Below are 16,154 nucleotides of genomic sequence, written 5' to 3'. Positions count from 1 at the left end.
CGGACTGACCCGAAAAATAATAACACTTGGTCAGGACCATCTCAGGATCATCTCAGGCAAGTTTCAGCTTAATCCCACTTGTGGAACTTGAGAAGAAGATTGAAATGTGAAAAGTTTACGCACGGCGGACGGCGCACGACGACGGACGAAGCATGATGACTATAGGTCATCCTGACCCTTCGGGTCAGATGACCTAAAAATACATTATATAGTGGTGGCTGAATCAGAAATATGGCTCAATCTTGTCTAACTTAACATGTACCTGATTTCAGAATCCAGTCTCCAATTTAATCACATCATTATCATATCTGATCAAACAATTATCAGTAATCTCCATCAACATATTTTGCTGTAAAAAGTATATCACACTCTTTTGTATGTTATGAGATATTCTGGGTAACAACGGTCTTTTTCAAACACAACAAATTCCCGAAAGATCCAGAACTTCTCCACAATCATGGAGTCATAATTTCCATTGTGTGTCTGGTCAGCACAAACATCTTTCTTGCAAGTTTTACAGGGAGGGCGTTTGAAAGCAGCTGTTGGTTTTTTATCTAAAAGGTATGGTTCTCCAAGACATATTCGAGTCAGGAACATCTTCTTTTCTTTTTTCTTGTCTCGTTTTCCAACATAATCTGTAATTGATAATAATATCAGAAACTCAAATGAATTTCATCAATATGACAACAGAGTTGATTTTGTAAAAATCTGATTTTTGGTTTATGTGAACAAAATATGAGTCCAGCATTTCAAGGTTGATAGGTATGGTATTGTCCATCAAAATTGTCCATTCATTTTACTTTTAAGATTTTTTAAGACATTAACTTAATACCAAATGCTGAATATTGGAACCAATATAATGGATTGTCGTATAAATTAAGGTTAAATCTATTATTAAAGGATTGCATGAAACAAATTTTTTTTGACTAGTTCAAGGTACTAATTGAAAGTGAGGTTACCATACATATCCAGCAATAATCCCATGACTGTCAATAAACCATGACTGTCAATAAACCATGACTGCTAATAACCCCACGACTGCCAATCACCCCATGACTGCCAGTAACCCCATTACTGCCAATAAACCATGACTGCCAATAACCCCATTACTGCCAATAAACCACGACTGTCAATAAACCATGACTGCTAATAACCACACGACTGCCAATAAACCACGACTGTCAATAAACAATGACTGCTAATAACCCCACAACTGCCAATAACCCCATGACTGCCAATAACCCAATGACTGCCAATAAACCCATGACTGCCAATAACCCCATTACTGCCAATAAACCACGACTGTCAATAAACAATGACTGCTAATAACCCCACGACTGCCAATAAACCATGACTGCCAATAACCCCATTACTGCCAATAAACCACAACTGTCAATAAACAATGACTGCTAATAGCCCCACGACTGCCAATAACCCCATGACTGCCAATAACCCCATTACTGCCAATAAACCATGACTGCCAATAACCCCATTACTGCCAATAAACCACGACTGTCAATAAACAATGACTGCTAATAACCCCACGACTGCCAATAACCCCATTACTGCTAATAAACCCATGACTGCCAATAACCCCATTACTGCCAATAAACCACGACTGTCAATAAACAATGACTGCTAATAACCCCAAGACTGCCAATAACCCCATGACTGCCAATAACCCCATTACTGCCAATAAACCATGACTGGCAATAACCCCATTACTGCCAATAAACCACGACTGTCAATAAACAATGACTGCTAATAACCCCACGACTGCCAATAACCCCATGACTGCCAATAACCCTATGACTGCCAATAACCCCACGACTGCCAATAACCCAATGACTGCCAATAAACCCATGACTGCCAATAGACAATGACTGCCAATAACCCCCATGACTGTCAATAGACAATGACTGCCAATAACCCCATGACTGCCAATAACCCCATGACTGCCAATAACCCCATGACTGCCAATAACCCCATGACTGCCAATACCCCATGACTGCCAATAAACCAGGACTGTCAATAAACCATGACTGTCAATAACCCCATGACTGCCAATAAACCATGACTGTCAATAAACCAGGGCTGTCAATAAACCATGACTGCCAATAACCCAATGACTGCCAATAAGCCATGACTGCCAATAACCCCATGACTGCCAATAAACCAGGGCTGTCAATAAACCATGACTGCCAAAAACCTCATGACTGCCAATAACCTCATGACTGCCAATAACCCCATGACTGACAATAAACCATGACTTCCAATAACCCCATGACTGCTTATTAACCATGTCAATAACCCCATGACTGCCAATAACCCCATGACTGACAATAAACCATGACTGCCCATAAACCATGACTGTCAATAAACCATGACTGACTATAAACCATGACTGTCAATAAACCATGGCTGTCAATAAACCATGACTGACAATAAACCATGACTGCCAATAAACCATGACTGCCAATGAACCATGACTGACAATAAACCATGACTGACAATAAACCATGACTACCAATAAACCATGACTACCAATAACCCCATGACTGTCAATAAACCATGACTGTCAATAAACCATGACTGTCAATAAACCATGACTACCAATAACCCCATGACTGCCATTAAGCCTGTCGGTGTGAAAAAGCTACCAAACACTATTTCCTACTCCTGCGATAAGCCCACCTTCTATGTTTCTGTCTCACTGGGCTGTTTACAGGATAAATAGGATTTGACCTACCTGCATACTGGTCCGACTTGGTGGAGCTCTCGGCTGTGTATACACCCTGTCCAATAACAGTGTTTCCAGCCAGTCTGTTGTCCAGACCCTGAGCAGTAATGACTGCAACTTTGTCTTCAGGCGTGCCATGAAAGGTATAATGCTCATTAATCTCTGGGTAGATGTCTTGTAAGATGTTAGCATCACACAGTTGTGTTGTAAGCACTGGCTTTTTTGATGAAACTGGAATGTGTTCTACTGGAATCAATGGTTTTCCATGTCTGGCAGCCTTGAGGAAAAATTGTGCCCGATTTTGTGCATACTTTTCAAATAAAACTGGATTTTCTATACGTTCGATATTTGTAACTTGAATATTACTATATCCAAGTTGGGCCAAACCTTGTGCATCATTCCCATGTCCAAAATGTGCTGCATCCCATGACTTTTTGACAACATTTTCTATGGCTCTGTACACACTTTTATCAACAGGTAAGAAAACTGCATGGCTAGATGTGGTTGGAGCCAGGTGTAGGTTCCACATATTGAGGGGTTTACTGTTGTTGTACTTGGTCCAGTAGGATGGTGACACTGGTGCTTGTTCGTACATATAGCTGAAATATGCCTGTGTTCCCTTTGGTGGAGGTGTATGCTTCTGTGATGGTGTAGCTACCATAGGGCTTGGCACAGCAACAGGAGTCTGTACAGTTGGACGCTGGGGAGGTGGTGCTGTCAAAAACATATAAGTCAAAACAAAATCCCTCTCTTACATTTTAATTAGAGGCTAATGGGCTTTACCAATCATCCAGCAATGAAGATTTGTAATGGTGCTCATATTATGTAAATGACATTGAATTCCAACACAGAATTGAGGTTATGTATGAGAAATTACCAACAGACTCATTTCATTTATAAAATAAACTTGGTCTTTTCCATGGGGTCAAAAATGGACCTGCGAGATGTTCCTTGAACACTTGTAATATATATTTAACCCCCAATTCATCTACATGTACATTTCAACTACATCTGTATTACCAATTTCTAGATTAAGTTTGTAGCCCCTTTCCCCAGGAATCTTTCAGTGATAAGAGCCATTAGAGGAAAATGTTCACCACCAAATTTTTACTGGCATTAGACAATAATAAGAATTTCTGAGGAAATTTAAATTTACGACATTTTTGCTATTTCAGTTCTGCATAAATTTTATATCTTTGTACTTACTGGAAGGCATGAAAGGTTGGCACACACTTTTGAAAGCCTGAAATAATAAAAAAAAAAGCAAGTGCAATCAAAAGCTCACCAGTGACAGCAATCACAGGAGGCATTCATTTTTTATGTATGTATAAGCATGTCATTTTGAAATTGAAGGGTGTGGACTTACAAGCTTTCCAAAATTTACCCCCAAAATCTTTAAAGTGGGTTTTGGTGCCAAAAGAATTAAGTCCACTAAATGGTAAAATGCCAAAATAAATCACATTTCTTTTCTGCATGATTTTGCCATAAAATCAATCCTGGACCTCTAATGAATGTATAAACCAAATTGGAAGGGTTTGAGATGCACACTTTTGGACTTACCCCCAAAACTTTAAAATGAGTTTTGGTGCCAACAAAGTTAAGTCCACAAAATGGCAAAATGCAAAAAAATTATATTCATTTTCTGCATGATTTTGCTATACAATATAAAAAATAAACATTACTCCTAAACTTCTAATGAATGTATAATCCAAATGAGAAGGTTATGAGGTGTATACTTTCGGACTTTTTGAGCTTTCCAAAAACTTACCCCAAAAACTTTGAAGTGGATTTTGGTGCTAAAAAAGTTAAGTCCACAAACATGAGGGGACTGGGCCAAAAAGGGTCAAATTAACTGAAATTTTAACAATCTTCTTCTCAAAACCCAAAAAAGATACAGTGTACAATCAAATACTCTTTTTAGACAGAAGGGTCTTAAGGAGTAGTACCTAAATTGTGAATTTCATGACCCTAGAATCTCATGTTTGCCCCTGGAGAGAAGGAGGAAAACTTACTATAGTTTATGTAAATCACATTTTTGACAATCATCTGTTTGATTTATTTTGTAATTAATTTTAGCTTGGTTTGAATTAGCAGTATTCGAAGGCAGATTGATGGTATGCAAATGTTGGCCTGAGTGTCCTCCGGGGGCAGATGGGCAGAGTCAAATTTGCAGAAATAATTTAAAATTCAGGTGACTGTTAAGGTCCATGGGCCTCTTGTTCTTTTCTTTCTTTTCTAAAATTCAAATAATTTATTCTGTAGCATATTTTTATTATAAATGTATTTCTATATATTGGAACTAAAAATAAATATTAATCATTGATACAGGCAGCCATTAGGTTGTGGAGCTTGTAAGTTAGAATTAAGTCTAAACACAAAATTTAAGTATTATGGAGCATAATACAACACAGAACAATTCATTGTTTTGCTCAAAGGTGAATTTAAGTATGTTCACAATCCTTTCAAGGTTCCTAGTAAAAGTATGATGTATTTTTATGTGTCATACCCTTTGTAAAGTTCCTGCACTCTGGGCCTTGTTGTAGATCACTATTCGGACCAAAGTTAGTGTAGTTTGTGGACAATCATCGGTAAACTCCTTCACACAGTTAATCATGCCATCCGCTACAACATCTGCAGGAAAGCTAAGGCTACCAGTTCCTAGGGTTGGAAAAGCTATGGATCTGACACTGAAGCTGTTTGCCTCTTCCAAACATCCCATCATGAATCCAAACAGGTCCTTGAAAAATAACATAAGTGTCATCTGCCATGTCTGTGTGCCTAGCTTCCTTTAAACTCCATGGTTTGCTTCCATGTATAAGAGATACCAAAGTACATACTAGAGGCAATCACATGTGATCTAGGGGTCGGACCCTAGGTCAATCTTTCATTCTGGGTCATAGGAACATGCCAAGCCCTTGTGAACAATAAGTGATCTGAGGGTTGGACCCTGGAGTTAATATTTCATCCTGGAACATGTCAAGACCCCGTAGAGGAGGAAATATTTACTGATGAAAATACACTGTTTTTTTATCTTTCTATGTTTGGACAATGGAATCACATGCAGGATTGTGACAAATTTAACTGTAGGTTCCATTTTGTGCAAATAGCATACAATACTAGAAAATTAATTCCTGGGTTTAATTCAGAGGCAATTAAGCATAAATTGTGTAATTTGTAATCCACTGACCTCTTTTGCCACCTCATGATCTGTGTTTGACCAGTCTGGTAGACAGCCATGGTAGACATAACTACAGGACAGACCGTACCCTTTAGTGGTCAGTATTTGCCCAGTGGAAATTCCATTGGGGTAACTTTTAGTGCATCCTTCCTGGAGACTTTCACCTGCGACCTTGAGCAGTGCCTCAGATAGGCCTCCATTAGACAGATTTAGATCAAAAGGTGCACTATTCACTATTACCTCCACCTGAAAAAAAAATTAGAATTGTTTTCTCCTTTTTCTTTATACTTTGCCCTCTTATAATTACCCATCCATTGATTTTTACAATTTTTTCATTAATTCAATAATTTTCATTCGTTACACATTCCATGTTAAGTAAGAGACAGTGTTGCCCTGGTATATACTGTACATCACCTCTTGTTGTGGAAGCTCCCCCATTACAACCTCCACGTCAGTTTGACCAAACTGTACTGAGACACACGTACTGCTCGTTTTTCCTGCTGTAACATCTATGGTAGCATTTGATTAATCAATGAATTGTACCCATTTTAATTAATCCCATTTTTTGTTAACGTAATTATGTTAAATGTTTGTAAGACTGTTTTTATTTATTGTTGGCCTTTGTTTGTTTGCAAGATTGAATCATTGTTTACAGCAGTAAAGAATCCTAACGATGTGAAAATAAACGAAAACGACTCATTTTAGAAATCCAAAGTGATTGTTTTATGTATTACATAACACAGTCATATGCAAAATGGCTGCTCCCAACTAGCGAAAACAGACAAGAGTAAAAAGACAGAGATGAGTAAAATAACCATTTTATCATCATACAGTTTTTGCCACAGATGTCTACCTTTGTATCAATTCTCTGAGAATCGATATTGTATCAGAAGATGAGAATCAACAAGAAATTGATATTGTTTGTAACGTTGACAGCCCTACGTAGATCCTGGTGTTTGACTGTATGACTATTACATAATGATGTATCCTACATGAATATCACAACATAGACATTAATCACAATATTATCAACTGAATAATCGTTTTATCATAAAAAATTTACTTTGATATCAACTTCTATCTAATCAATCTGACGAAGTCAAAGCCAGATAGGGTTTCACTGTCAGAGAAAACCAAAGAAAAAACTCATGGGGTTGATAAAGTGACTGATTGTCGAATTAAAGCAGGCCTACCAAGATGAAAGGTGAGTATAATTACCAACTCGCCACCCACAAACAAAGAGAATAAACCACGATTTATATAATATATTAAAACATAAATGAAGAGAGTAATTTAGTTATATATATATATACACCACATATTTACGTTCCCATTATTTAACTTCATGTTCAGTGTTTTCTGCAAGATACCTCACTGTAAACATGGTATTAATATTTGTTTTTTTACACATACCTGAGTAACTAGAAGACTGGCCTCCTGCGGAGTGTGATCCCGGCCTGAACTGTCGGATTTCTTGTAGAAATACCTTTACATATAAAACAGTTACACGATCTCATGAAATTATTCTCACCAAACATTTATATCTTAATTGAAAAGGAATCATGAAATAAATACAAAATTATTTAGTTGAAGTATTAGACTTAAAATTATCTTATATCATGGAGTCTCAAAAAGATTATATACAGTGTATATATCATAATATGTACCTTGAAACCACAAAATAACGTACCCACAAACTTTTTGTTATACAGCATTAAATTAATATGGAAAGGCGACGTGACTTTTTTTCTAAAAACTCACCTTGTATGTAGCTTTGTCATACACAGCAAATACAATGGTGTCAATAGAGGAAGACCTGTGAGTCTTAGTGAATACCTCTATAGCCGTGAACGCTGCCTTGGTTACCTCATCATACGGGTATTTCAAGTAACCCGTCCCCAGACTTGGAAACACAATGGTTTTCACCTTGAACTTGTCTGCCATTGTCAAGCAGTTTGTAATGACCTTCTGCAAACCCTTTAAATGAATATATTTCAAATCAAATACAAGTCAATTTGAAGATAGCTTCAAAATATATTCTCTTACTTCAATTTTTGTAGAAATATATCATATGATATAATATACATAGTCACACCTACAAGCATGTAAGGATGCCGTATTGTACAATAAAACCACCACAGCATCTCGGATAAAATGTTTTACTTCATCTATGGAAATCAAGTTATTAAGTGCATGAGCAGAACTATTTCACTATTTTTACCTGTGTGTTGTGATTCCACTTTGTTAGGTACACATGGTAGATTTTACGACACTTCAGATTTCCAGGCACAGAAACTGCCACATCACCTTCATTTATGTCTTGACAGTAATTGTTGTTCAAATCTACCTGTACATCAGGACCTGCAGTCTGAGCAAGAGCCTTAGCACCACGACCTTTGGTGAGGTCAAGGTCAGCAGATGCACAGTTGACGATTACATCTGCCTGTGAGATTGGAAATCTGAATGATTACCGGTATGTCTATAAATTGATTTTTTATACAATAAATTTTCAGTGTCTTCAGTTATTTTACATCTATTGATGATGAATACATTGTAATTAAAGATTAATTCTTTCATAGCAGTAATATCTTATTAAGTAACAATATCTATCTTCATCTTCATTTAAAAATTTGCAGATTGAGAAAGGGGATAGATGTCTCTGATATACAAGGTTGTACATACATAGATTATTTTTATGCTGGGTTAAATCAAAACATCAATTAATTTTTATATATTTATGAAAAAAAATATGGTTTCAAAAATAAAATGAAAAGTATAACTTGTGGTTTCAAACAAGAGTACTGCATGGTGGAACAAAAAAATGATAATACAAACATGCCCGTCGAATGCCATATACAAGCAATGTTTTAACTATATACCAATTATATGCCATAAAGTGTTTTAACTATATGCCAATCTAATGTCATATAGTGTTTTAACTACATGCCAATCAAATGATATATACATGTATTGTTTTACTATGTCCATCCAATATGCCATAAGAGTTTTAACTATACCGCCATCAAATGCCAAATAGTTTTTTCTAACTATACACCAATCAAATGCCATATAGTGTTTTAACTATCTTAATTTCATTAAAATCAGATTTGTATCATCTTTAAAGAGCGACTAGCTGGCATTCTATCAATCTAATTAGTAACCTTTCATGACAAAGTCAACGATAATTTTTTCCAACAGTTTGATGTAAAACAATTTATCAAAAGTTTCCAACTCATTTAACCAATATTTCAATTTCTACTCAAGTTGGACTCAATGAAACTACCAAACTTAATCTATTTCATTTGCCCATGAATTTGACCAGATTATAACACTGTACATGGTTAAGGGGAAAGAACTCTTTTTCAACATTGTTGTTATGAACATGGAATAATTATCAAAATTATCAAATTTATGATGTATTCTTGTATTTTATGAAAGACCAGATATGCTAAATACTTCTATTTTGACAAAATAATGCTGTATTTTAATCCTAAAATGGCGGACTATTTTTCTCGATCGACTAGACATATACAATCTGGAACTCCTCCGGCTTTTCCGCGTTTGGACTTGCACAAGCTTCGAGACATTAATATCTAGACCTACTTTTTTATTCGAAAAAAAAAAAAAATTGAAATATAGGGATTGAATCTTGATTTGGTCGATTTCATGGGGTTATGAATTGATTTGCTCTTGAAACAAATTCAACATGAACTGCTTTGCAGTTCATTAAATTTGTCTCAAGAGCAATTCAATTCATGACCCCATGAAATCGGCCAAATCAAGATTCAATCCTTAAGTGATATCATTGATCTTATGATTATAAAGCCAACCAAGTTTTAAAGAAATTGATATAAAACTTCTAGAAATCTGAGTATAATTATCTCTCGGGAATTCCTTAAAGCCAAGTTTTAGGAAGCAGCATTATAATATTTGAATCACATGATCACCTACAGGAAAGAACTTGTCGATTTACACTTAAAAACAATGTTACATGTGCACCATTGATGAGTATATTTACCAGATCCACATGAGGTAACCAATGTAACAGAGGTCATTTTAAAACATATTTTCTTACCCAATGCCTCTACTGGGGATTTAACCCAATACTCCTGACTAATTATTAGATTAAAAGAATTGTCTCAGGCAGAGTTAGCAGGAAGCAGTTAGTAATTCCCAAGGATACCTATATATAAACTTAATTGTCTCTACCAAACCAATTACTATGATCATCAAGAAGCATGAAGTACATTATCAATAATTAATGTATCTAATACAAATACTATAGACAACCTTAATCATGTCAAATGACTTTCTGTACTATACCAAGTACTGACAGATTACTTATTACTTTAAATGATTCATATTTGACCCTTATGAAATTGAAAGTAGGTCAAGGTTATTCATCTGAATTAATTAACCTATAAGTCCTTCAGCTTAGCATACCCAATTATCATGACCTTAGCCCAAAACATGTTCCGCAGCAAAGGGCCATAACCCTTACTTCAGATCTGGTCCTAATATGGAACCCGTCGACATAAAGCTCAAACTATACCAATCATTAATTTCATCAAAATCCATATATGTTTTTCACAAATTATGTTTACAAGGCCCAACGGTAATGACTTTTATTGTTTAACATCCTATCAAGAACGATGAACATTAAGGATTGCCAAATTAGTGGTACTAAAACTGCAAAGGGCCATAACTCTATAAGATAAGATCAAATCAGTCCCATTGTTGTGCAAAATCATATTGATATTAGGTTGCATACTTTTCATTAAAATCTGTTCATATTTAATTTACTCAAGTTATTGTGTTCACAAGAAAGATAACTCAAGACAGATGACTCACAGAGCATGGAGGACAACGGCGAAAAAAAAGGTTATGGCGACCTTAAAATTGAGAACATTTCAAAACACATCAAGGTCTTTTTACCTTCTGCCTAACGAAACTTTCATTGATGATGCTGACTTTAATATTTCCGATAGTCTTAGACTTTCTGGATGGAGACTGAGAATCTGATGTTGCCATAGCTGACTGTAATCTCGAGAGGACTGTGTTTGATGGCTCATCTACAGAACTACTAGCTGTCAAAAAAAACAAAATGCATGGGGTGAATTCTAAGACAAATTATTTCAAAATTCATTTCATTTCATGTGTCCTTAAAATGTAATATATGTGATGGTTTAATTTACATAATACATCATTCTCTAACTCAATAGCACAAAGTTTCAACAAATTAACACGTAAACATATCAAGTAAGTGAAACATACATGTATCATTTTGTGTTTAATATTGAATTTATTTTTTCATGTTTCACTAAAAAAATCTAATTATCTGAAAAATAATGTTTAAAATGAAAGCTACTTCAGATCCTTGCTTCAACTTTGTGATTTTAATTTTTAAAATTTGTAACGTAATTAGAATGATGACAAATTCAAAACCTCTACTTTATATACCCTAGTATCCTTCCCTGTATATATGAAATATTTTGGCAAAGTTCTAATTAAAATTAAATTTAAAATCAAACTTAAATTCTTTGATGTTTACTTTTCAAAAAATCATCAAAATGCCATTCACTGGACCATTAACCCTTACCCGACATTTAACAGTGTTACAAAGCACAGCTACCATATGTATCCTGTAAATAAGGCCTGGGACCAACATTTGAACTTAATGGCTTAAACATGAGGAATGACTTAATGAAGGACAATGATATACCAATCCATGATTAATTTATTAATTTCACTGAACTACATTAATATAAATGGGTGGGCTTTATCATTGTCATAAATACATGTTCACGAGGCTGTGCTATATTACTAAATATGGGCTCTTTTGTAGGATAAATACAGTGACTAATTTCCCAGCAAGGAAACAAGTGCTACAGACTGGAAACTCGCACTTTAAATAACAGGCTCAATATCATTTTATGGATGATTTCAGCTGATCACTTGGAATTGTGTACTTCCTTCCATTGTCCTTGTTCCAATAATGAACAGATAACTAACCAGCAGTTATGATGCAATTATTTTAGGACATTTAGGAAAGTTTATTTATAAAACAACATCAGATTTTTCAACAATGGCTGATCCAGATAAGCACCAGTATCAGCCAAGTCGAGATGTAAACAATACAAATCTGCTCACTAATTCTGTTCATTTGTCATTCTAATTCATGTTTCAAATAAGAGACCCAATGGGCATGCATTGCTCACCTGCTTTTAATGTAACTCCCTGGGGCTCTTGGTTATTAAGAAGATGTTTAAAGATTTAAGCATATCTGATCCCTGTGACCCTGAAAATATGTTGTCATTTATGTCAATTCACAACAAGTTGGCAGCCCTTTGCCCCAGCATGCTGCAAGCCCGGTATCAAGTATCTTGGTCTCTTTGTTACTGAGAAGTTGTTTTAAGATTTAAGCATATTTGACCCCCTGTGACCTTGAATGCATATCTAGGTCATTCATCTCAACATATTTGGTAGCTCTTAACCCAAGCATGCTACAGACTCAATGTCAGGTCTCTGGGTCATGGTTATTGAGAAGAATTAAGTCATTTAAATCATTAAGCAAACTTGACCCCAGTGACCTTGAATGTAGGTCAGGGTCATTCACTTGAAACAAATTTGGTAGCTCTTCTCATCAGCTTGCTAAAGGCCCAATATTAGGTCTCTATGCATCTTGGTTATTTAGAAGAAGCTGTTTTTGACCCCTGCGGCTTTGACATATTTTCAAGGTCATTCACTTAATGCCAGATGGACACTGCCCTCCAGGCATCAATTGCCCTTTGGGCAGGTGAGCTAAAAACAGAAACAATTCATATTTCATTCTTGCAAAATAATGCCTTAAACTTGTTTTTGTCATACAGTTAAACAATTATATATATACATCACAATAAGAACTACATGTACAACGTATATATACATAGGTACATAGGACATTATTTGACTCAGGGTTTGTTTTGTTTTTGTTTAATGTCCTTTAACAGCCAGGGTCATTTAAGGACGTGCCAGGATTTGGAGGTGGAGGAAAGCTGGAGTACCTGGAGAAAAACCACCGGCCTACAGTCAGTACCTGGCAACTGCCCCACGTAGGTTTCGAATTCGCAACCCTGAGGTGGAGGGCTAGTGATAAAGTGTCGGGACACCTTAACCACTCGGCCACCACGGCCCCTTTGACACAGGGACTTGTACAAACATTACATAAGATACATAGCAAGTATCTATACATATTACATCTGTTGGTCAAACTTTAACAATAGTTTGACCACCGTGACACATGCATCCAGTGCACATTTCGATATCTACTGCATGACGTGCACGTGTCTGGGAAATTAGAAGCCAAATCCCAACTATGCATAAAATTTGAATATAATACTCTGCATATATTTGCATATTTTCACCTGGAAAAAGCACTATTGGTGTAACTGTATACTTACTTGTGTTGTTATTCCCCATAGCTCTATCTGTCAAAGAAAGCAATTATAGCGGTTTAAATTCTGAAATGATCATACAATGTGACAATTTTATCATGCCACCTTATTTATTTATTTTTTTAATTTTATTTATTTATTTATTTATTTTTTTATTTATTCATCTATTGATTCATTTATCTATTGATTCATTGAGCCAGTCATGCTTTAATCTGATAAAATTAGTAAACAAGTGTCAGTGACAATTGAAAAACAAACAGGAAATTAAAAAAAAAAAGAATTAAAAGGAAGTTAAAACAAGGAAGGATTAAATATGAGTGTGACCCAGCATTTTAACATAACTGTTACTCAATATACTGTTAACTTAATTTTTTGTGTACTCATATTTTCAACAACTTATCATGTTTCTTTGTTTCTTTTTTTAATTAGAAGTGTAGCAGGCTGTAGTACCAGTATACATTGAATGAGGAACTGGATTAAAGTCAGTCACCAATCATGATTACATTCATTATCCATCAATCGTATGTACAATTTGTTATTCCTTTTTTCTTTTAAAGCCATTTAAATTTAATTATACATATGTTTATATTATCAAAAAAAGTATAATAGGAGTATTTTAATTACCATCCCTGATGAGATCAATCAATACATCTACAGAACTTGAAAATAATTTGTTGCAGTTTTCCAGAGAAAAATATAATAGTGGCCACAATTTATCAACATATTATAAGTTTTGAAATTAAAGACAGAAGTTAATATATGCCTCTCTTTAATGTGACCATTAGTCAATCTTGTGACCTAAAATGTGAGTGAAATCATCATAAATGTCACTCCTGGGTCCAAATTAAATATGGCAGACCTTATTTGTTCTTTTTCTAATATAGTAATAATTAGTGGAGAACGAATGAAAAAGAATCCTTGTTTATTAACTGATATCTGCTGTATGTCCTAATCATTTGACTTTTATATAACATGACTTTGATATATGACAGTTAACTTTGGACAACTGTGTCCAAACTTCACATCAGTCCATTAGAACGTTATGCACCCGTATTATTATTAGGCCATAGTATTCTAAGAAACCCGAAACAGTAGGCAACTTTGTTAAAACTTACCGGACAAGCCTGCTAACTAAATATTCAGTTCATGTTGCTCCCTTAATTAACGTCTTTACGGCGTTAAAATTCTTTCTTTGTGGTGACAATATTTTTCTACCCCTGAATAAAACGAAAGTTGGAAATTTTCCGTCGATAAACGGCTATTCTCGGATGTGGGCCGGAATATTCGGAACTCTTCTGCACTTTTCCTTATTTATTATCCGAAGGTAAATTTATCCAAAAAAAACAACATGGCGGGCGATTTGAAAAGATTTGTTTTTGAAGAGCGGGGAAATATCAGACGTTACAATGCCAACATAGATGCGATTGTAGAAAAGGTAAATATTTTAGATATGCATGCATTCAGGAACATATTCCGTCGTGAAAGATTGAGTACAGGTGCCTGAATTCACAACATACGACAGTGGGGGTTAGACGATTTACAGGATCGGGCAGAATCGGGCAGGATCGGAGTAGAATCGGACCGTTTATGCTATGCCAATGCATTTATTTTGGTTTTAAACTGGCGTTTCAAAAACATTGTTGCATAATTTAAACAAAATAATATGAATTATTGAGTATTTTCCACATAAACGCAATGCGCACATCGAAACAAAAGACGATTTACAGGATCGGGCAGAATCGGAGGTATTACGTATAGGATCGGACCTTTTAGTTATCAGTTATGTATTTAGTTGGATTATATATGGTCATATCAAACATATTATGACCAAATTCTAACAAATTGATAACAAAATTATACAAAATATTGCCATTTTTCTCAATAATGAACTACAGTTGAGTGTAGACTAAAGGTTACACCCAAGTGCACTCCGAGTGCACTCCATTTGGACTTGGAGTGCACTCCGTTTGGACTCCAGGTAAACTTGGAGTGCACTCCAAGTGGACTCCGAGTCTACCTGGAGTCCTATAAGACACCATGCCTACCCCAGTTCTATAATCAGACTATATCATATATATATATTAATACTTTCAATTGATGCTTTTAATATAATTTACATATAAATAAATAGATATTTACAAATTACTTTTGTTCTGTTAATATTACTATTAACATTTGTTTAGTCTACTAGGAATATTTGTTTCATTGTTAATACATGGTAATTATGCCTACATGTTAAATTTATATTTATTAAGATCCATAAAAGACAATTTATGCTATAATCAGGTTTCTATGAAAGTTAATTGATTATTATTTCATATTTCATTAAGATGTAAGTAAATTGTATTTCATTTTATTAAGGAATTGAAAATTATTTCAATTAGAATATTTATTAGAATATTCATGACTGTAAAGGAAGTTCAGATAATATATCTATATTATGTTATTGATTATTTAAAAATATTGAAAGTTTACAGTATTTAATGAATTATGTGTTTTTTATATAAGACATTCTCTACATATATGTACTCAATTCAGGCAAGTAATTATAAAATAAACAATCATTTTAGTTTATATAGGTTATATATTTAAATCATTAGAAAAATATACATTTACAACTGTACATATTTACGAGCATTACCTAGTTAAATTAATATTCTGACATAACGTACACACAAGTATGTAGTTCTGGACTACCCATAATAAACGACAGTATCTGTTTAATTGCTGTTATTATTGGCCATGCATGACTGACTCTGGCCTGACACCCCTGATAACTGTGCCAGGTGAGTTTTAGGAGCCA

At 34.9% G+C, this 16,154-nt stretch overlaps 1 protein-coding gene across 1 annotated transcript; it reads right to left on the bottom strand.

Moving 5' to 3' along the window:
• Nucleotides 1-200: 200 nt before the first annotated feature.
• On the bottom strand, nt 201-14,609 carry LOC117328986 (protein mono-ADP-ribosyltransferase PARP14-like). The gene is made up of 12 exons (XM_033886641.1): nt 14,467-14,609; nt 13,358-13,384; nt 10,854-11,005; nt 8,140-8,361; nt 7,680-7,895; nt 7,332-7,404; nt 6,333-6,418; nt 5,928-6,164; nt 5,247-5,477; nt 3,947-3,983; nt 2,750-3,454; nt 201-635 (listed from the first exon to the last, which is right to left on the bottom strand). Exons 2-12 carry the CDS (start codon nt 13,374-13,376, stop codon nt 364-366), a joined length of 2,250 nt encoding a protein of 749 aa, XP_033742532.1. The 5' UTR covers nt 13,377-13,384; nt 14,467-14,609; the 3' UTR covers nt 201-363.
• Nucleotides 14,610-16,154: the final 1,545 nt, after the last annotated feature.

Source organism: Pecten maximus, chromosome 6 (genome assembly GCF_902652985.1).
Source record: "Pecten maximus chromosome 6, xPecMax1.1, whole genome shotgun sequence".
NCBI classification, from domain to species: domain Eukaryota; kingdom Metazoa; phylum Mollusca; class Bivalvia; order Pectinida; family Pectinidae; genus Pecten; species Pecten maximus.
Note: the sequence above shows the minus strand (reverse complement) of the source record. Positions and strands in the feature narration are given on the sequence as shown.

Excerpts from the sequence above, each read along its gene's own strand:
- LOC117328986 (XM_033886641.1), bottom strand. Across the intron at positions 7,405-7,679 it reads ATGACAAAGCTACATACAAG|GTATTTCTACAAGAAATCCG; the intron begins GTGAGTTTTTAG and ends TTATATGTAAAG. Across the intron at positions 6,419-7,331 it reads CCAGTCTTCTAGTTACTCAG|CAGGAAAAACGAGCAGTACG; the intron begins GTATGTGTAAAA and ends TAGATGTTACAG.